The 20,715-nt window shown below is 62.6% G+C and overlaps 2 protein-coding genes across 10 annotated transcripts in view; one reads left to right on the top strand and one right to left on the bottom strand.

The window, feature by feature from the left end:
- The window catches only part of COMP (cartilage oligomeric matrix protein), a 7,626-nt gene extending 777 nt beyond the window's left edge, over nucleotides 1-6,849 (top strand). The window contains exons 3-19 of the mRNA XM_025885663.2: nucleotides 90-141; nucleotides 610-779; nucleotides 1,472-1,609; nucleotides 1,897-1,971; nucleotides 2,066-2,224; nucleotides 2,334-2,438; nucleotides 2,526-2,633; nucleotides 2,838-2,997; nucleotides 3,510-3,628; nucleotides 3,835-3,887; nucleotides 3,991-4,172; nucleotides 4,313-4,491; nucleotides 4,603-4,651; nucleotides 4,965-5,161; nucleotides 5,795-5,967; nucleotides 6,433-6,572; nucleotides 6,658-6,849. Coding sequence (XP_025741448.1) covers nucleotides 90-141; nucleotides 610-779; nucleotides 1,472-1,609; nucleotides 1,897-1,971; nucleotides 2,066-2,224; nucleotides 2,334-2,438; nucleotides 2,526-2,633; nucleotides 2,838-2,997; nucleotides 3,510-3,628; nucleotides 3,835-3,887; nucleotides 3,991-4,172; nucleotides 4,313-4,491; nucleotides 4,603-4,651; nucleotides 4,965-5,161; nucleotides 5,795-5,967; nucleotides 6,433-6,572; nucleotides 6,658-6,704 — 2,106 coding nt within the window. The 3' untranslated portion in view covers nucleotides 6,705-6,849. The remainder of the gene's footprint in view (nucleotides 1-89; nucleotides 142-609; nucleotides 780-1,471; nucleotides 1,610-1,896; nucleotides 1,972-2,065; nucleotides 2,225-2,333; nucleotides 2,439-2,525; nucleotides 2,634-2,837; nucleotides 2,998-3,509; nucleotides 3,629-3,834; nucleotides 3,888-3,990; nucleotides 4,173-4,312; nucleotides 4,492-4,602; nucleotides 4,652-4,964; nucleotides 5,162-5,794; nucleotides 5,968-6,432; nucleotides 6,573-6,657) is intronic.
- A 437-nt stretch (nucleotides 6,850-7,286) lies between these two features.
- The window catches only part of CRTC1 (CREB regulated transcription coactivator 1), a 77,491-nt gene continuing 64,062 nt past the window's right edge, over nucleotides 7,287-20,715 (bottom strand). For 4 of the 9 annotated variants that reach the window (XM_025885043.2, XM_025885045.2, XM_073901014.1 and 1 more), the window contains 5 exons: nucleotides 20,150-20,461; nucleotides 17,988-18,092; nucleotides 14,919-15,005; nucleotides 14,111-14,291; nucleotides 7,287-12,789 (listed from right to left, as the gene is read on the bottom strand). In XM_025885043.2, the coding sequence (XP_025740828.1) occupies nucleotides 12,578-12,789; nucleotides 14,111-14,291; nucleotides 14,919-15,005; nucleotides 17,988-18,092; nucleotides 20,150-20,461 (897 nt within the window). In that variant the 3' untranslated portion in view covers nucleotides 7,287-12,577. The remainder of the gene's footprint in view (nucleotides 12,790-14,110; nucleotides 14,292-14,918; nucleotides 15,006-17,987; nucleotides 18,093-20,149; nucleotides 20,462-20,715) is intronic. The other 5 variants (XM_073901013.1, XM_073901017.1, XM_025885046.2 and 2 more) reach the window with 4 other exon arrangements.

Below are 20,715 nucleotides of genomic sequence, written 5' to 3'. Positions count from 1 at the left end.
GGGGGGGGGGGGGGGGGGGGGGGGAGACCCAAGGGCGGAAGAGAGGGATGGCGCCCCGCGGACTACATCCCATCCCCCCTGCACCGCAGGTCAAGGAGATCACGTTTCTGAAAAACACAGTGATGGAGTGTGATGCGTGCGGTGAGCGCCGCTCGGGCGGCAGAGAGGCGGCAGGCGGGAGCTGGAGAAGAGATGGGGAGACAGACAGAGACAGCGAAGGAAAGACCGGGAGCAAAAGAGACAGGAAGAGACGGAGGCTGACCGAGATGGAGAGATTGGATGAGGGATGGAGAGAGACGAACAAGGAGGGGAGACAGAGACTATGGGAAGGGAGATGGTGGACACACGAAAAGAAGCAGAAGCCGTGCGAGAGATGCAGGGAGATGCAGAGACGCTGAGGCAGAAGCAGAAAACGGACGCGCGCGGAGATACAGTGACTGAGAAAACCTGGCGGGCGGGGAGCGTGGTCCGGGGCGGGGTCCCAGAAAGCCCGGGACCTCGCCACGCCCCCAGGGGGTGGCCCCCAGGACGGGGCGTGGTCCCAATAGACTCTGCCCCGCCCCCCCCCCGCCGGCGTGGCCCTGACCCGCCCTACTTCACTCCCCGCAGGGATGCAGCCGGCGCGCACCCCGGGTCTGAGCGTGCGGCCCCTATCCCAGTGCGCGCCGGGCTTCTGCTACCCGGGCGTGGTCTGCACTCAGACGGCAAGCGGCGCGCGCTGCGGACCTTGCCCCGCGGGCTTCACTGGCAATGGCTCGCACTGCGTCGACGTCAACGAGGTGCGCTCGCCCCCCAGCGCCCCGACGATCCCCCTAACGCCTGCCCCCACAACTACCCACCTCCCCAACAATCTCCTCCCCCGCTGAGAGTCCTCACCCGGAGGACCCCTTCACCTCTGGGGGCGCACGTCCGGACGACCTTGCCGGCGGGGGGCCCTCACCCCGACCACTTCCTTCACCATCAGTGACTCCGGTCCCGCCAACCCCCTCCGTAGCCAGTGACGCCCGCCCCGACCACTCTGCTACGGCAGAGAGTGGTCCTCCCCGACGACCCCCCTCACCTCTGGGCCTCACAAGCCCCAGCGGCGCTTCCACCACCGCGAGGCCCCCGCCCGGACGACGCGTCCCCTGCAGGGCACGCACGCCCCGACGACCACTACCCCCCTCTGCTGGGGACGCCCGCCCTCGCAATTCCTTCCCCCACCCTTGACCACCCAGCTCTTCGGCTCCCGGGAACAGCCCCCTCCAGACACTCCCCTCTTTCCGCCAGGTCGCTCCCCTAGCCCCATCAAGGCAAAGTCGAGTCTGACCCCTGGGACGATGGCCTCTGCCCCGCAAGGCACCCCCCTCCCCAAGTGCTGGCTGATGGCCCCTGAATTTTCTAAGTTCAAGCCCCAAAAATCCTGAGGTGCCACTCTCGACGGGGCCCACCTCCTGCATCCTCTGACCCTCCGGGGCCCTTCCTCCCCCAGTGCAACGCCCATCCCTGCTTTCCTCGCGTCCGCTGCATCAACACCAGCCCCGGCTTCCGCTGCGAGGCTTGCCCGCCCGGGTACAGTGGCCCCGCTCACGAGGGCGTGGGGCTGGCCTTCGCCAAGGCCAACAAGCAGGTGAGGGCCATGGAGGGGTGGGCGCCAGGAGGGAATTGGGGGGGGGGCGCTCGTTTTGTTCAATAAACTGGCCCTCCAGCCTTGCGGCCATATTCCTCCCTCGCTTCAGCGGGAAGGGGTGGGGGACCGGGGCCTGGGGGAGGGATAGGGGAAGGGTCCTCATCAGGATGGTTGAGGCTGGGGGAGGGCTGGAGGGGAGAGGCAGGATGCAGAGGAGACGTGAACCGGGTGGGAGGCCCGAGGGTTTGTGCGTGTGGGCGGTGACCTCTGCGCTCCCTGCCATCCAGGTTTGCACGGACATTAACGAGTGTGAGACCGGGCAGCATAACTGTGTCCCCAACTCCGTGTGCGTCAACACCCGGGTAAGGCCCGGGAGGAGTGGGTAAGGATCGAGACACTGGGGGTGGGTGAGAAGTGGCAGGCAGCCCAAGCTCACTGCCCGCGGCCCGGGCCCAGGGCTCCTTCCAGTGCGGCCCTTGCCAGCCCGGCTTCGTGGGCGACCAGACATCTGGCTGCAAGCGGCGCTCACAGCGCTTCTGCCCGGACGGCACGCCCAGCCCGTGCCACGAGAAGGCCGACTGCGTCCTGGAACGCGATGGCTCGCGATCGTGCGTGGTGAGTGCGGGCGAGCAGGGGAGGGGCGTGGCATGGGTACGAAGGGGGTGAGGTGGGGTGGGATGGGTGGCGATCACGCCGGGGCACCTACTCACTACCTCACCCGCAGTGCGCCGTTGGCTGGGCCGGCAACGGGCTCCTCTGCGGCCGAGACACGGATCTAGACGGCTTCCCTGACGAGAAGCTTCGATGCTCAGAACGCCAGTGCCGAAAGGTGGGCGGGGTCTCAAGGGCGTGAACGGGACGGCGATGGGCGGGGCTCCCCGACCACGCCCCTCATGCCCGCTGTGCCCGCCCCTAGGACAACTGTGTGACGGTGCCCAACTCAGGGCAAGAGGACGTGGATCGCGACGGCATCGGAGACGCCTGCGATCCGGATGCCGATGGGGACGGGGTCCTCAACGAGCAGGTGGGGCCAACGTCGGGTCCTAGGCAAAGCTGGGTGGGGGTGTGGCTTGGGTGAGGGAAGTGACCTCAGAGGATGTGGACTCGGGGGTCCAGGAGGGATGAGGGTGTCTCCGCGGAGAGGGCGGGGCCTCGGAGATGGGCTGGTCTGGGGAGTGACGTTTGCCCCTCGAGGCTTACCCCCCCTCCACCCGGCCCTGTCCCCCAGGACAACTGTAAGCTGGTGCCGAACCCGGACCAGCGCAATGCGGACGGTGACAAGTGGGGTGACGCTTGCGACAACTGCCGGTCCCAGAAGAACGACGACCAAAAGGACACAGATCAGGACGGCAAAGGCGACGCCTGCGACGACGACATCGACGGCGACCGTGAGCGCAGCGGCAGAGGGGAGGGGAAGAGGGCAGGGCCGGCAGCGAGGGGCGGGGCTTGCCTGGGGGCGAAGCTCGGCTCGTTCTGGAAGCCGCAGCGGGTGAGCTCCCCTGGGCTCCAGGCACCACGATTGTGCTCTGGTGGGCGCAAAGATGCAAGCCGGGACACGACGCAGAGGGTAAAAGGCAGGAACATTCGGAGGAGGGGAAGGTGGGTCCTGTGTCAGATGCCGCAGGGATTAAGTAGGAGCACAGAGACGTGAGCTTGGGGTTTAGTGCCAGGGAGGTGCCAGTTTTACATTCACAGTGCCAGCGGAGGGTCCCCCTGAGCTTGCCCTGTGAGAGCCAGTCCCCTCACCCGCCGGCCATCATTAAGTCTCTGAGGCTTGGGCCAGTGCAGGAGCACTTGATTTAACTTCGTATCTGGAGAGGCGTGGTTTGCATCTGCCTTGCTGGTCAGCCTGTCCCCGCCCCCATCTTGGGATCCTGTGCTGTCCCCCTGCTTCTCGCAGGGATCCGAAATACGGTGGACAACTGCCCAAGGGTGCCCAACTCGGACCAGAAGGACAGTGATGGTGATGGTGTAGGGGATGCCTGCGACAACTGTCCCCAGAAAAGCAACCCAGAGCAGGTGAGCGCGGGCCACACCCCAGCTGGGTCAAATCCCTGAGATGAGCTCTAGACTAGTTAAGGAGACGGAAACCTAGTCTAAGCGCGGTGTGTGGGGCGGGAGGGTGTTCCGTGGGGTCAGGATGACCTTGGCTCTGGAACGGGGGTGGGGGTGGGTGGGAGGCTTCTGAATTTCCCTGCCCTGATTTCGGACTCCTTCCTCCCCAGAGGGATGTAGACCACGACTTTGTGGGAGACGCTTGCGACAGCGACCAAGACCAGTAAGGATGCCATCTGGGGTGCGAGTGGGGACCGAGGGTGGGCGGCCCCGACCCAGCACTCTGGGAAATCTCACCGTCTCTGTGTCCCACCCACCAATTCTAGGGATGGGGATGGGCACCAGGACTCACGGGACAACTGCCCCACAGTACCAAACAGTGCCCAGCAGGACTCAGACCACGATGGCCAGGGTGACGCCTGCGACGAGGATGACGACAACGACGGGGTCCCCGACAGTCGGGACAACTGTCGCCTGGTGCCCAACCCAAACCAGGAAGACTTAGACAGTAAGGCAGGGGGCGGGGCCTGTGGTGGGATTACGGCTGGTGTGGAGACCTTGGCAGGTGTGGGCGGGACCGATAGCAGATGTGGGCGTGACTAGGTCTTGGGCGGGGCTGGCGCTGACCCCACCGCTCGGGTCTCTCAGGGGACGGAGTGGGCGACGCGTGCCAGGGCGACTTCGACGCAGACAAGGTGGTGGACAAGATCGATGTGTGCCCGGAGAACGCCGAGGTCACCCTCACCGACTTCCGGGCCTTCCAGACTGTCGTACTGGACCCCGAGGGCGACGCACAAATAGATCCCAATTGGGTGGTGCTCAACCAGGTTGGGACCGGGCCCCGGCGGAAGGTGGTGGGAGAGGGTCCTAAGCTGGGGGCGGGGGAACCGAGGGCCCACGCGGCCAGCCTGAGGCCCTTCTTCCTTTGACCCCTTCAGGGTATGGAGATCGTGCAGACGATGAACAGCGACCCTGGCCTGGCTGTGGGTGAGACAAGGAGTGGGGCAAGGCGGTGCAGCGAGCTGAAAAGGGGGCGGGGTCAGAGGAGGGCCGGGGCGGGGCGGGGCCAGGGGCGGGTCTGAACGCAGGAAAGGCAGAGCCGGGTTGGGACTGGGCTCCGGGGCCGGACGGTTCTGGACTCTGAAGGAGCGTGGCCCTAGGCGGTTGGCAGGCTCATGGCAGTGGTCATGGCTGGCCTCGGGGGTGGGGATCTGGGCCTAGGAGGCAGTTTGGACCCCAGAGGGGCCGGGGGGGGGTGCCCGGGCTCCGGTGGCGGTAAGGCTAGCGTCCCTTCCCCCAGGTTACACGGCCTTCAATGGCGTGGACTTCGAAGGCACGTTCCACGTGAACACGGTCACGGATGACGACTACGCAGGCTTCATCTTTGGCTACCAGGACAGCTCCAGCTTTTATGTGGTTATGTGGAAGCAGATGGAGCAGACATACTGGCAGGCGAATCCCTTCCGCGCGGTAGCTGAACCGGGCATTCAGCTAAAGGTGTCTGTGGCCCTACCTGACCTCTAGGTCCCTGGGCCCTCTAGGAGGCCCCAAATCCTTCTGCGGACTCCCAAAGCCTTTACAGCTCCCCAGCATCATTCTATGGATCTCAGAGTCCTCCCAGCCCTCCCCTGGATCCCACAGGCCCTCACACACTCCCTCGGGGCCCCCAGTCTTCCTCCAGGCCCCAAAACCTCCTCATGGAGCCCTAAACTTTCCCTCAGATTCCAAATCTTCCTGCAGAACCTCTAGACCCCAGTATGTCACTGAAACCCTGTAGTAAATTCCCCAAATCCTCTAGCCCCCCGTTTATCCCATGGACCCCCAAGTCTTTCTATAGGTCACCAAGTCCTCTTGCAGACCCGTCCAAATCCTCTCAGAACCCCAACCTGTCCATGGACTCCCAAATCCTCTCATGGAATCCCGGACCATCCCTGCCCTCCAAATCGCCCCTACAAATCTCCATGTGACCCTCAAGAAAGCTTCCTTGCAGGTCTCCCATCCAGCCACCCTAAGGCCTCCCACCACTGCCAAGACCTGCAGCTCCCCACCTGTCCCAGCAGGCAGGGTTCTGGGGGCCTCCAGCAGCCTGTGCGGTCTCTGACTCTGTTCCCCCGTCCCCGGGCTTGGCAGGCCGTGAAGTCCTCCACAGGCCCTGGGGAGCAGCTGCGGAATGCACTCTGGCACACAGGGGACACAGCATCACAGGTGCGACTGCTGTGGAAGGACCCCCGCAATGTGGGTTGGAAGGACAAGACCTCCTACCGCTGGTTCCTGCAGCACCGGCCCCAAGTGGGCTACATCAGGTGGGGACCCCACCCCTTGCCAATGGGCCAGGATTCCCTTGCTCTGTCCTGGCCCCTGGCAGTTCAGGGGGCCTCAGTCCCCTTATCTGTAAAATGGGAATGATACGGGCAGTTAGATTAACTGTCTGGCTCTGGGACGTGACACTCCTCCTAAGACCCAGGACACAGCAGGTCCTCAGATAGAAGGTGGGGTCCTACTCACACCCTGTTTCTCAGTCCCCACTCTGCACTGCCGGCAAGTCCAGGCACTCTGCTTAGCACCTGCTGTGTCCATCCTCTCATGCAGGGAAACTGAGGCTCAGCTCAGGAGCCCTACCTGCCTTGTGTGTGGCCCAGGCGGGGGGGGGGGAACACATGGCCCCCACTCCCAGACAGGAGGGGACCCATCTTCCAAGGCAGACGCCGAGGTCTCAGAAGGGAGGGCCTAGCCCAGGGCCCTGCCTCACCGTCCCATCCTCCTCACAGAGTGCGGTTCTATGAGGGTCCTGAGCTGGTGGCTGACAGCAACGTGGTCCTGGACACAACCATGAGGGGTGGCCGCCTGGGCGTCTTCTGCTTCTCCCAAGAGAACATCATCTGGGCCAATCTGCGCTACCGATGCAATGGTGAGGGGAGCGTCCCGCCAGGGAGGGTGGGGAGTTCGTCCTGCCCCAGCTCACCCCTTCTCGCTTGCTTGCCCTTTCTCCGCAGACACCATCCCGGAGGACTACGAGACTCAGAGGCTGCTGCAGGCCTAGGGGATGGGGGTGGGGACCCACTGCTGGAAGATGGCCACCATCGTGGCCACCCTCGCTGCGACGAGCAGGGAACTCAACACCCGGCCCCAGGGGGTGGCTGCCCTAGAGGGGCTGAGAGAGGACAGAATAAAGTGTGTGTGGTGGAGTGGCTGGCTGCGGTCTCTGCTGCAGGTGGAGTGGGGCCTCTGCAGGAGCGCGGGGAAAGGACCCCAAACCCAGGCCTGCCACTGACTCCCTTCCTGACTGGCTAGGGCCCAGCAACCTGACTAGGAGTGTCCAACCCTGATGCGGGAGGCCCCCGGCCTGCTGCTGCATCCTACCCACTTGAGGTCATGGGCCTGGATCCCACCACCGAGTGCCTGCTCCAGGATCCTGGGGGGCGGGTCCTTGCCCTTCCGGACATTAGACCCAACTACCCGGCTAGGGGTGGGGATGAGGGGCTCACGCCTGTGCGTCCATATTCATGTGTGTGTGTGTGTGTGGGGGGTGCCTGTGTGTGGCTCCCACCTGGCATATCCCACTAGGCCCATGTTCCAACCCCGTTGTGGGGAGGAGGAGCAGGAAAAAAGGGGAGGAGGCAGAGACGAAAACATTGGATTTTTATTATGTTTCATTACAAAGGATGCAAAGGTACAAAGACAAAAGCGGCCACGCCAGAGAGGATGGGCAGGGGCCGGCCGAGTGCGCCCTGAGCCGCCCGCCCCCACCCGCCATGGGCACCCAACCCACGGCCCACGGGACATCCACAGCAGAGTGTACATGCTGGGGGGGGGCGGGGGCAGAGCCAGCCTGGGGACAGAAAAACACAGGCGGAGCAGGGCTCGGACCAGCGGTTTGCATATATCAGTGGGCCCGCCCGGCCCCCTGGGGGGCAGTTTCCTATGGTGGGGCACAGAGGGGCCGGTGGACCTTGGCTGCCAAAGCCCTCCTCTCGGGGCCTAGTGGCAAAGGCCACACCTGTGTCCACCTGTCCCGAGTGGGCAAGAGGTCAGAAGTGATGGGCTAGGATGGGTTGGGCACTGATTGCCCCCAAGCTCCAGAACCCTCCCCTGGCAACACCCCTCCCCTGCAGGTACCATGTGTCCCTGGCATCCTGGGACAGGGTGTGGAGGGCTGGCCAAGAGGGCAGAAGACAGGGGGAACCGTCTGAGCCAGCATCACTCTCATGTCCAGCCCCTACCCCTGACCCTACCAGGGAGGAGCCTGAGGCCCCAAGACCCATGGGGTCTGAGCCAGTGATGGAGGGAAACTGAGGCCTGGGTCACAAGGGTCTTTTTCCCGTTACCCTCCCCTCCCCTATACCTCTCAGAGTACTCCAGCGCCCAGGCCTGAAGGTGCGGGTCACCCCACCTCCCTCCTGGGGAGTGGCCGCTTCGGAGAGAATGTGGCACACGGAGGGTGATGAGAGGTGCCTGAGCCCCACCCAACCAGGACACCCCTGGAGGCCAAAGGCCAAGAGAAACCAAGAACAGAGAGTTAGCTCTGGCTGGGCAGGGCCTGATGGGGGAATGTCCCAGGAACCCCCAGGAGGTGGGGCAGCAACAGACCCAGCTGCCCACTCACCCCAGGCAGGCCTCCAGCAGTGGGCAAAGAACACAGAACCCCCCCACCCCCACCCCGCAGCTCTGCAAGCCAAGTGGGAAGGGCTCAGGTGGCGAAAGCCCCTTACCTGGAGCGCCACCTGCAGGAGTGATGGGCCAAGATCAGGGGCACGGGGTACCCTTGACCTTGCAGCCCCCACACCCTCTGCGGCCTCTTAACTACAGCTCCATCAGAACCCAGGGAGGGTGATGGGTGCTGCTGTTGCTTTGTCAGGAGCGGGGTGGGGGGTGGAGGGCCCCCCAATACCACCAGGCCTTACCACACCCAGCCTGTACCCAGGAGTGGGGATGCCTTCTTTGGAAATGCAGAAAACCCAGAATCCATCCGGGGGGTGGGAGTCTGGAAGGATGTTTGGTTATGAACCAGCTCAGGGTTGGCTGAGATGTGGAGGCCTGGGGAGGGGGGGCACATTCCCGTGTGTCCTCAGCTCCCCTGAGGGCCCAAGGACAGTCCCTCATGGGGGCTCATCAGGCCCAGGATGCTGGATGGGGGAGAAGGCAGCTCAGCTCCCCATAGTCCTGGCATCGTCTCCCGTCCTGCCTGACCGGGCCGCAGCTAGCACCTGGCACACAGCCCGCGAACCGGACCTCCACCCCTGCACAACTGGATGGACGTGGAGCCTTCTCACCCTCCATGTAGGGGTCTCCTGGTGTTGGACACCCGTCCTTGCCTGCCCCGCTATGACGCATGGGCCTCACAACAGGGCCCACCTGGCTAGGCATCCTCAGGGGACCTCAGCCACCCAGAGAAATCAGGCCAAACACACAGACAGCAGAACCCTTCTTCCCAGCCCCCTACACCCACAAATAGACGAGTCCAGAAAGAGGTTGCAAAGGCAGGACCCCTGCCCTCAAGGCACACCCCTGGGGCAGGCAGGTGGCTCAGAAGCCAGCAGGGAGGTCTGCGTGGAGGTGTGGCTGGGGAAAGGGCCACAGTGGCAGGGGGGGGTTGGACTCACCCCAATTAGGGCCCCTTCTGCTCTGGCTTGTCCCCCACAGGGGAGCATAGACAGTTTTTGGATGCTGTCAGCTGTGGGCCCCTAAATTTTGCTGAAGGGTCAACCTGCCTCCTGAGCTTTCCACTGAGGGTCTCAGCGTCCCTTGCCCCAAGGGGTTGGCACCCCCCAACCCTTCCTGCCCAGAAGAGTGTCGGGAGGAAGCAGGGTGCGTGGGAAGAACAGGGAGGGGGCTGCAGGATGTCCTGAAGAACGCTGACTATCCTCCCCCTGGCAAGGACTCAGTGGGGATGGAGGCTGGCATGGGTACCTGTGACGGGGAATACGAGCCCGAACAAGACCCCTTCTCCTCTCCCACGTCAGCCCTGGACACTGGGGGGGAGGGGGGTGACTGATGGGTGGGTGTTGAGGGAGCAGGGACACAAGCCCTCTTCTCTGAGGACAGAGAGGGGCTGAGCCCAGGCTCTACTTTGGCCCACAAACCTCCCTGGGCGTAAACAACTCACTGTCCTGGGGGCTTGGGGGGCAGAGGCTAAACTGAGGCAGGTGGGAACACTGTTCAGCTTGTTCCCGGGGCAGAAGTTCCCATAGCTGAGGGGACTGAAATCGGGAGAACTCAGGGGGCAGCGGCAGTGGGACAGACTGGCTTGGCCTCTGACTTCACGTGCGCTGAGCATCCAGGCCTGTCCCGAGCGAGTGAGCGAGCGAGGACACAGGCGGTGGGTCTATGTACAATATTCCGGGCCCCCGGCCCAGCCCTCACGGCGCGGCTCGTCTGAAATCACAGTATTTTCACATCACAAGTAAAAGGGCTGGTTCCCTTAGGCTGTCCTGTTTCAGGAAATCTTGGCAATTCAAGAATACTTAGTAGAGAAGCAGTATTTAGGAAATAAGCAAAATCCCCTGTTGCAGACCTCAGGAGGCCTGCCCAGGCCCAGGCAGGGGTGTGAACCCTTTTGAGGACACAGGGACGCCTGGCCACTGGCTCCTGGCTGGGACCCCCTCCCTGGGAAAACTGCACCTATGCCCCTCCTGGGCCAAAGTGGCCACATAAATACAATGTCACCTGTGCCCCCCAGCCAAGGGGATGCTGGACACAGGCTGCAGGGGTGGACACCCTCCCTCTCCTGCCCATCTGCACTGAGAACCGGGCGCCAAGCAGACGGGAAGTAGGGGCTGACGAGGCTCCCTCATGGGGGTCCCCAATGCCTCGTTTGAAAATTGCATCCAGGAAGGTTGCTTGTAATTTTATTAAGGCCATTTTTTAAAAAGTTCTACACACAAGTCTAATGGTAATCAAACTCTTCTATGTACATGTAGTTTTTTCTTTAAAAAAAAAAAAAAAAAGTCTCACTCTTTGCTCCCAGCCCCTGCCTCAGTAAGAGGCTGGGCCCTCGACCTGGACGGACTGACCCCGTGTCCCCCAGCCCAGACACAGGCAGCAGGGGCCACCTGACTGAGGCGGGGGCCTTCTCACGCCTGTGGCCGCCCAGTTGCTTGGCTACGTGCTACGAGCCCGGCCCGGGGGATGAGCGGGAGGGACGTCGCTAGGATGAAATCTGGCTCCCACACGGACAGAGCCGAGGGCTCGTGAGACCTAGAGGCAGTGGCCGCGACACCACACGGAGAGACACGCACCGTGCGGCAGGGGCTGGCCCGGCCTGCAGGCCGCGCGCTCAAGATGCGGCGGCTTCGGAGGGACCGAAACAGAAGTTCCCATCTCAGAGCAGCTGACCGAAAACAAAGACACCCCTGTCACCCCCTCCCAGGGCCTGGAGGACACAGGGACAGTGCCCAGCACGGTCCGAGCCCCGATGGTCACCTCAGCCTCCCAGAACGCCGCCGCTACAATGCACACTGCGCTCTTTCCTCCGGAGCCAGCCCTGCCCGGAGGGGCCGTGAGAGGGGCGGCTGGTGGGGACGAATGTCAGCTGGGTCTCGGGGCGAGGGGGCACCTCATCGCTGGGGTGCGTCAGGGCAGAGGGGCTGCCGCTGCCGCCAGCCTCGGGGTCTGGGACTAGCCCTCCCTGAGGACCGGCAGGCACCTTGAGGATGACCAGGCAGAGGTGGGTCTTCGAGGGACCCTTAATAAAAGCCGTGGCTCCTTCCTGGGAGTCTGACATGTGGCTGGAGGGCGCAGCACCCCCGGCCACCTCGAGCTTCTGCCAGAGACCCTACCAGGCCCAACCCGCCCTCACTCAGCCCTTCCACTTCGAGATAGCACGGGCCTGAGCAAAAGCGGCCGGAGACTCAGCTCAGACCCGGCAGGCAGCAGCCTGCTTCCAGTTAGCTTAAAAAATATATAACATGGGATATCTGGAATAAAAACATGCTCTCAGGCAAGTGTTAGATTGAAGGAGTCAGCTACTCGTCTACAACCAAAGTGTAAATACAAACCAAAAGAAACAAACAAACAAAAACACAACAAAGAATGCCCTGGCCGCCCCCTCCCCACCCCGTTCTTTAAATAACAGCAACAGTGACCACGGTACAGAGAAAAAAAGATGAAAACAAGTTGAGAGACGAAAACAACCCCCAGAAAATAATCCCTGTCTCCACATGCATCCCCTGGCAGGCCCCTTCATCCTGGCCAGGGGCTTCACTTTCAGGGCAAAGGTGGCCACAGAGGGACCTGGCTGGGGGAGGGCAAAGCGGGAGTGTGGGTCCCGGGAAGATTTAGCTGCTCTGCATGCTCTGTTCACACCTTTTATAGTCTACCTCCATGGGACGGAGTCTAGAATTCTCTGAATGTGCTCAGAAATATAAAAGACAGCAGTCAAAATAGTGTTTATTTCACTTTGTGTCTGCCCCTCTCTCTGGCACCTTCTCCTTTGGGTGGGGCGGGGAAGGGGGAGGCTGGCTCGCTACCTAACCTCAGGCTTGGGGGTGGCCGGGCGGGTAGGGGGTGGGGAACCAGGAACGAAGGAAGGCAGTGAGAGCTGGACAACAGTCGGAAAATGCACCTCAGCCCACCGCCGCTGTGGACCACAGCGCCCCCTCCAGGCCGGTGGCCCTGCCCAACACGCTTTCCGCATCTTACAGGGGGGACGGCTCATGGCCCAGGGTGGGGGGCGAGAGAGCACGCGCAGGAAGGGTCCGCGGGGGTGACACGCGGCCTCCCGAGGGAGGTGGACAGCTGGGGGGGGGGGGGGGGGGCAGGGGGCGCTTGGCGGCATTGCAAGCTCAGAATCACAAGCTCGGCCGTTTGCGAAGGACGGAGCGCGGCCGTCCCTGGGCTCAGGGAGACGCCGTCGGGACCACTGACCGGCGGGGTGATGGAGCCGGGGGCTGGGCGGCGATGTGCCGGGTGTGCAGCTCACAGACGGTCCATCCGGAAGGTGTCCTCGGTGGCCGGGTCGGCCAGGACCATGTCGGGGTCGTTGAGCATGTGCAGTCCGTCCAGGGTCAGGGGGTCAATCTTGAGTTCGTCCAGGGGGAACTGGTTGTCGGAGTCGAAGCTGACGTCACCGACCCCGGCCAGTGTGCTGGTCAGTTCTTTAGACAGGCTGGGAGGGGACTCTCCCGTCACTGGGCGGGGAAGGTGGGGGGAACAGAAGTCTCAGCACGGCCCTGGCTCTCTGTTCCCATGCCCTGCGCCTCCATGGACCCTGTCAATGCTCAGGGAAGAGGGGCTTGGGCCACCCCAGGGGTACTTACCTGGGGGTTCGCCCTCTGGGGGTTATACTGGCGATGTCTAGGGGCATTTTTAGTTGTCATGACCGGAGAAGAGGAAATGCTACTGGCATCAGGTGGGTGGGGAGCAGGGATGCTGCTCAGCACCTCGGAATGCACAGGATAGCACCCACCACCCCCAGGGAAAGATCCGGCCCCACGTACTGGCAGTACCAAGGCTGGGAAGCCCTGGGCTGAGACCTAGGTCACAAACGTTCAGCGTGAGCTGGCAGGGGCAGGGGCCTTTCCTGCTCTGCCAGGCTCTGCCAGGACATCTCCTCTGTGTGCATCCCTGAGAAGCAGGCTGAGGTGTGTGTGAATTCCCCTCCACCCCCCAAAGACCTGGGTTCAAACCTGGGCTCTCTCCTCTACTTAGTAGTGACACCTTAGGCCTTAGTTTCCCAATCTGAGCCATGGGTATGAAAATCCTGGTCTTTCTGGGCTACTGGGGCAATCACAGGGGCCTAAATCTTCTCATGCGTCTGAAGCTACGGCCCCCAGAGCAGCTACTGCAGACCACTGCTCACCCGTGGTAGGGAGGAAGCACTACGCCCTGGGGTGGGGGGTGGGGGTAGGGGTGGTTCTGGGCGTGGACTCCTCTATCCTGGAGATGTCAGTGGGACCACCAGAGGATGTCACTCTCAATCCTCAGATAGTACTGGTTTATAAGGAAATTGCTTCTTTCAATAAAACCCAGAACCTAGGGTCTGGGTTCTATGCTACATGGAGCAGGGACTTACTCACATGTGCTGTGCTCAGGCTGTTCGGGGATGCTCATCGCAGTGTGTGTGAGCTGTTGCACGTACGCTGACTGTGACAAGCCCTGCCAGGCAGGGCCCAACGCCCCCCACCCCTAGTCACCTGTGATCCCAGTATACTCAGCTAATGGGGTTGAGGGACCTGGGTAGCAGACGCAGGGCTGGGTGAGTGACCGGCTCTGTCCTGCTCTTGCTCTGAGAACGGGACACCGGAAGCCTGGTCCAGGGTCCAGTGTGTCCCCGGGGGCCTGTTCCACACAGCCCCGCAATGAGTCAAGGTTGGTGGGGTCTGGCCTCCTCATCCTGCAGGGCAAGGGTGCCATCTCTTCTGGGGATGAGGCCCCTTGCAGCTGCCAGGCCCCCCTGGAGGCACTCTGCCCAAGACCCCCACCTAGGACGCCATGGTCAGGTGGCCTCACCTGTGAGGATGATGTTGGGGATGCTGCTGTGGCTGGGGTAGCCAAGCTGCTGGGTGTCTGGCAGGCTCCCGTGGCTGCCCGTGAGGCCCATCATGGCCGCCTGTGAATAGTTGAGCGTCGAGCCCGGGCTGTACAGGCTGCTGGAGCTGATGGCATTCTCCATCATGTTGAACTGCTCCAGCTGTGGGCGGAAGCACGCAGGCATGAGGCCGGCCCTGCTGAGCCCCTGGCTATTATTGCTGGCTGGCTTGTCCTGCGGCAGCCGGAACCAGCTCCTCTGCAAGATGCCCAGCGCCTGTGCTCAGACACTGAGGGCTTGTTGAATAGGAGACTCTATGCCCTAAGGTCTCCAGGTCTCCCCCTCTTTCCTCTCTGAACCTGCCCAGGCCCTGTCCACATATGGCCCCCATCAGGGCTTGCTGGATGGATGGATTGATGGAAGGATGGATGGGTGAGTGACCTGCTCCAGGAAGCGGCCAACCCTTCTCAGGCCCACATGCCCTTGACCCTGACCTCCACGCAAAGCCAGTTTCGCCTCCCAGCAAACCCACATGCACGGCCCACGCTGAGGCGCCAATGCTACAGCCACCACCTGTCCCTGCCAGTGTTTGCTGCCCACCCTTCCTCCCCCTCTGCTGCTGGCCTCATTCTGAGGGCCCGGTGCAGGTGCCTGCGGAGGCAAAGCCAAGTCACCCCCTCCAAGGCCTGGAGACAGGAGGGAGCCTCAGGAGTGAAGCTCACGCCCGAGGGGCGGGCGGGGTCCGGGTGAGCGTCTGCTGTGGGCGCTGTGACCCGGGCACCCGCTCACCTGGTGGGACAGAGCATTGGCCTGCCTGGCCGCCATCTGCTGCTCATAGTACGAGTCCCCAAACACGCCGCCCAAGGTGGAGGAGTGCTGCAGACAGAAGAGAGGCCTGCTGTCATCACGGTCCCCAAGACCAGGTCGGGGCTGCCGAGGTGGAGGACCTCCCACAGGCTGCTTGTGCCCATAGGGAGGTCCCTGGAACCTCCGGTAGGATGCTCAGAATAAAGGAGGCGGAGCACCTATTGCAGGCCTCCTGGGAGAACCCACACCTTCCAGGATGGAGGGGTGCCCCCCAATCTCAGGATGTTTCCACCACCTGCTCCTGAGGGGGCCTCTGTACCCCAATATCCCCCAAAGCAAGATCCCCCCATCTCCTCTACTTGAGCCCAGGTACGGGTGACCCTGTTTCTATCAGATAGAAGACGGGGGGGGGTGCACAGGGATCAGGAAACCCCCGACAGGGTCCAGAGGAAAACATGTGACCGGGGCCAGGGTGGGGGGTGTTCTGAATTTCAGGAAGAGAAGTGCACTTGGTGACCACTGTCAAGCCCCCAGGGAGACATGGGACATGGTGGCAGGCCATATACACATGGACAGGATGGGTGCATGGAGCCGAATGCCGGCCGAGCGAGCACAGGACGGGCACACAGAAAGCCCCCCTGCCCAGCTATCTGCCCCTGGCTGCTGGCCTGGGAAACCCCAGGGCCCATGGGTGGGCAGGAAGCCCACCTCCTGCTCTTCCAAGGCCAGCTGTGGGCCAGGTCTGCTCCTGGGAGAAGAGCAGCGGACTGGGGACCCTCACAGGCAGTAGAGATGCCAGGAACAGGAGCTTGGAGCCCCTGCCTGCTCCCATGATTCCAGAGAGAGACGGCAGGATGGAGCCTGGTGGGATGTGCAAGGGAGGAGGGACAGCCAACGTGTGGCCAGACCTCACATGGCGCACCGGGCCTCAGGAAACACAACCGCAGCCCAGACCCGAGTCTGTTTCCTCCTTGGTGAATGAGCTGAGAGCAGAAAGAAAAAATGCCACCTTCACCCTAACTATAGCCAGCTTCAGGTTTGGAAAAGGGGGCTGCAAGGTTGTGGCCGGGATTCCCCATTAAGGAGGAAGCAGGTCTGTTCTGGGTTATCTGTGTCTATCCCCACAGCCTTGGCCTCAAAGGGGCTCGTCACAAGCAGGGGACCCAGGCTAAGGTGTCTTTTGTGAGGCTGCCATGAGAGTTTGCCAGGAAGGTCCACTCATAATGGAAGGGAAGAACACAGTACCGAAGGCCAGCTGCCTAAGGCCCAGGGGTGCGGTCAGACAGAGACAATGTGCACTCGAGGCTGGGGAGGCCGAGGAGGGGGAGGGAGGCCCTGGCGCACAGGGCCACTGAATGCAACCTAGGGACCCAGCTGCAGTACGAAGCCAGGCCTGGCCTCCACCCAGCACGGTCTGCCCCCAAGGGAGCCTCCTGGCCATCTTAAACCCAGGTCTGGTTGAGTCCAGACAACCTGATAGCCCTGTCCTCACAGCCACTCGAGCTGCTTGCCGCCCTTGCCAGCACCCAGTGAATGGATGGATAGACCAGCACACAGACTTGGGCTTGACGAGACAGCAACACACTTTCTGCCTAGGACGGATGAGCCCACTTTGGTCTAGGCAAATCTCTCCTGAGAAATCTGCTCCACCCTTGAATTCCTGTCCTGCTTCCTGTGTAAAAAGAGACATTACTCAAGGACCAGCCCCAGGAACAGGCCCCACCTGCCACTTCCCCTGCCTGACCTGCTTCTCCCATCCCTCAGCATCCCATGACACCACACGACACAACTAGACGCTTTTCAGGAGCCACAAGAGCTGGGAGCCGGCGTGGACGTATCTAGAGCCTGCAGACACCAGGCTGACCTCTGGCCTGCCCTGAGCTCACGGATGCCCTCCCCACCTGCCTATGGAGCAGGAAGCTGCACACGGATGGTCCCAGCAGGACCCCAGGCCACTGTGGGGTGGTGGAGGAAGGGTCCTAGGAGAGCTCCTCCTATAGCAGATGGAACCATGAGAGCAGCCTTCCTGAACAGGACACCCACCATCTCAATACAGGGCCCAATTTGGGTGCACTTTTGAGAACTGGGGAAGTGGGCACAGCAAGGCATGTCCCCCTGGGACAAGGAAGCCCGACATTGTTCTTGCATCGTCCTGCCTGGTGGGACAGTTCCTCTCCCTTCCTTAGCAGGGAAGGAAAATCCTGTCACCCCCTGGGCCAAGAATGAGGCTTCAGGGTCTTGGGCACTGCCCTGTGGCAGCAGCTCCTGGGAATCTCTCAGCTTGGTGACATCTTGGGGATGGGGTGGTGGGGTCCTGAGGCGGCTCTGCAGCATCGAAATTCTGAGCCCAGATGTCAGCTTTGTAAGCACCTCTTCTCTTCTGGTGGAATGTTCCAGATAGAATTCAGCCACGGGCTGAGAGCAGTGCTAAGGAGAATTCTGAGGAACCTGGAGGGGGATATGTATGCATGTACGCCATGTCAGAGACTGGGGTCCAACGGTGTTGGGGGAAAGCCCCAGTCTGATGAATGTGGTCAAGCCCTCCTGTCGCTTGGGACAAGCCTCAGTCTCCTCCTCGGCTGAGACGGAGACAGAGGCCCCTGAGAGGCTGCAGTGCCACTCAGAAAAGCTTCCTGTGAGGACCTGCCTTCCAGGGAGGCAGAGGGGAGAACAATCTGAGGAGTCAGAGCCCCAGCCACAGGCCAGCTGTCACCTCAGCTGCGCCCCAGGGCGGGAGGAGAACCCCTCCACTTCTGGGAGTCTCGATGCTGTTGGACACACGCTCTGAGCCGCACGCTGAGGGGGCCCTGACTGCCGGCCAAGAGGCCAGGGTGTGGCCGACACGAAGGTCCCTAGTGCGAGTGAGGAGCCCACCACCCCCAGACGGGTCCGCGGGCACGTGGCAGCGCCTCGTGCTCCCTGCCCCGCCGGGGCGGACGAGATGGCGTGGAATGAGGCGTGAGGCACAGACGGCGGGAGGGTCGCTACGTGGGGGGTGCGAAGCAGGGCCGGAGTGCAGGGCGCTGGGCGAGGGGCGGCGGCGTCCCTTACTTGCGGGGAGCTCCCCGGGGAGAAGCCTTGATTGGAGACAGGTGAGGTGGGAGACTGGTTAGCCGGGGAGCCGGCACTAGCGCGGTACTGCTGCAGAGCCGGCGCCTGCGACAACAGACAGGTCAGGACGCGCAAGGGGCCCCAGGCCTGGCATCCTGGGGCTGGCCATTCCCCACTGGGCACCACCCCCAAGGACACCCCCCCTCCCCCGCACCTATCGGGTGAGCAGAGCACCTGCAAGAGATCTGGGTCCCTGAGCCCTGTCTGAGCCTGGGGCCTTTTGGGGCTCCCGGGGGAGGGGGGCCGCATTGGTCAGAGAACCCAGCTTCATGGATCATACCAGAGGGCTGTGGGAGGGGCACGGCAGGCTCCAGAGCACCCGCACGAACGCACGCCCACACCCATAGAGGTGTGCACACAGCCACACGTGTGTACAAACACACCCACACCCAGGTGGGCACGGGAGGCCCAGGGCTGGGCAGGGAGGTGCTGCCTTCTGCTGCCGACTCCGGGCAGCGCCCTCGGTTCTCTGAGCTCCAGCTCTGCAAGCTGGCACGTCCTGCCCACCTCCAGCAGAAGTGGGACGACAGCAAAGGTCATCCGGGGCACGCTGCACCCAGTACTGGGCAGTCACTATCAGCAGCATCACTTGGGACAAGCCTGATGGGTATGCCATCCAGAGACCTCCAAGGGACAGCAACCTCCTCACCCGAAGGACAGAGGGCCTTAGCTTCTCACCAGGGGCAGGATGGGCTGGGTCAGGAACCTGGATTTAGACCCTGCTCTGTTCCCAGTCCAGCCAGGACCCGCTGTGTGCCTCTGGACAGGCTGCCTGACCTCTCTGGGCCTCTTGTTCACCGAGGCCCGGACGACCAGCCCAGGGCCCCATAAACGCTCGGTCTCCCCCATTTCCTCAGTGGCCCGTTCTGAGTAGTCTAGGGTAGGGATTGAGCCTGGGTGGGGCATGGGGGCTCAATTAACAAGGTTATCAATGCTGGAGGTGCCAGCACGGTCACTTGGCAATGACTGGCTTGGACCTTCTCAGAGTTGAAAAGAAGAAAATGTCCAGAGGGACACTGTCCTTGCTTGGCTGAGTCAGCACAGACCAAGGAAGAGGCCACCAGAGCCCCTGCCCCAAGGGAACCAGAAGTTCCTGGTAGGGATGCCCGGCAGCCGACGCGCTTGCGTACGAGCCTGGGGGTAATGTCTGTGCCCCGGACACCCGTGCCTCCCTTGTCTGCCCGGCTCAAAAGTGAGGTGCCACTGGTGGAGGGCGTCAGGGAATGAGGTACCCCAGGCAGGCTCCACCATCAGAGCTCGCGTGCGTTCCTCTCTGGGGGACCCCTGGGGTCTGCCCTATGAGGGGTCAGAGCAGCTTGGAAACAGGTCTCCATTCACCCACCCTGCCCAGCTCAGGGGGGTAGTCTTTGCAGAGCACATGATATTCTGATGACATTTATCTTGGGGTTGGCAGCCAAGGGCTGAGTGGAGAGGGCTTGCTGTACCCCAAATGTGGTCCCCGTTCCTTGGATTTGGCCAAAGGTAGCTATGACCACCCCCTTGCCACCAGGGCAAAAGCCTGAATAATCAAGAAGCTTTGAAGGGGTGCAGAGGTCGAAACCTAGCACCCATTACCCCGAGCCCAGGCCCAGGCAAGGGGTCTCGTGATCTAAATTGCACCTCTGGGCCCAGGGCACTGTGCTGCATGAACCACAGGGGAACTTTAGCCCTTCTCCTCCAAGGTCCCCTCCGTGCTTCTGGCTCCCAGGATCTGTTCCCCAGGCCCTGAGAGTTCTGAGCCCTCCCTGCCCCCAAGGAAGGCATTTCAGGTGGGAAGGGTTGAAGTACTAGGCATCAAGGGCCATGGGGGGACCCTTGGCAGTCAGACACAGGGTGGCCCATCTTGGGTGAAGTTGGGGCAAATGATTCCTGCTCGTCTCAGCCTCCCCATCTATACATGGGATGAGACCTCAGCCCAGCAGTGTTTGCTTCAGCTCTGACCCCTGGCCAAGTTGGCCTTGAAGTGGAACCTCGAGAAGGCCTAGGCCAGACGCCTGACTATTTTTGGGCCTTGGGAGCCCAATGGGGGCCTCCCACAGCCCCTGGGTTCCTCCTGCATGAGCCCCCCAGCCAGGCCCCACAAAACCCCACCCTGGGCTTACCGAGGTAATGTCGATCCCCATTGGCGGCTGGCCCGGGTTCTCTGGGGGGGACTGGGGGAGAGAGGACGGTACCGTGACCGCGAGCGGGGGCAGCTGGGGCCCCCGCGTCAAGCTGGCACTTGGCATCAGGGGGCCGCCTGGGGGGAGGCCGATGGGCACCTGTGGGGGTGGCGGGGGCGGCTGTTGCTGGGACGCGGGCGGCGGCGGAGGAGGGGGCTGGGGCTGCGGCGGCGGAGGCTGCTGGGAGCCCGCCTGGGTGAAGAAGGCGTAGGGCAGCTGCTGCTCCAGAGACAGGGCATCCATGGCCACAGCCTGGGGGAAGAGGAGGGCGTCAGGTGGGAGGCCACGGGGCAGCGGGGGCCAGGCTGGGAGTACCTGGACCCTGGGGACACCCCATGGCCTGACGTGCTCAGCAAAGATGTCATGGATAAACAAAGGGACATCCAGACCCTGGACAGGGGAAGCACAGGCCTAGAGAGGGCAGGCCTCGCCCAGGGCCACAGAGGGTTAGGCTGCAGCTGGACAGGGCCGGGACTTCTCATGCAGCTGGAAGTACCCTGTCCCCA

Source organism: Callorhinus ursinus, unplaced genomic scaffold (assembly GCF_003265705.2).
Source record: "Callorhinus ursinus isolate GAN/ISIS: 27379988/994484 unplaced genomic scaffold, GSC_fseal_2.0 scaffold15, whole genome shotgun sequence".
In the NCBI taxonomy this organism is placed as follows: Eukaryota; Metazoa; Chordata; class Mammalia; order Carnivora; family Otariidae; genus Callorhinus; species Callorhinus ursinus.
This window is presented reverse-complemented; position numbering and strand designations above follow the sequence as displayed.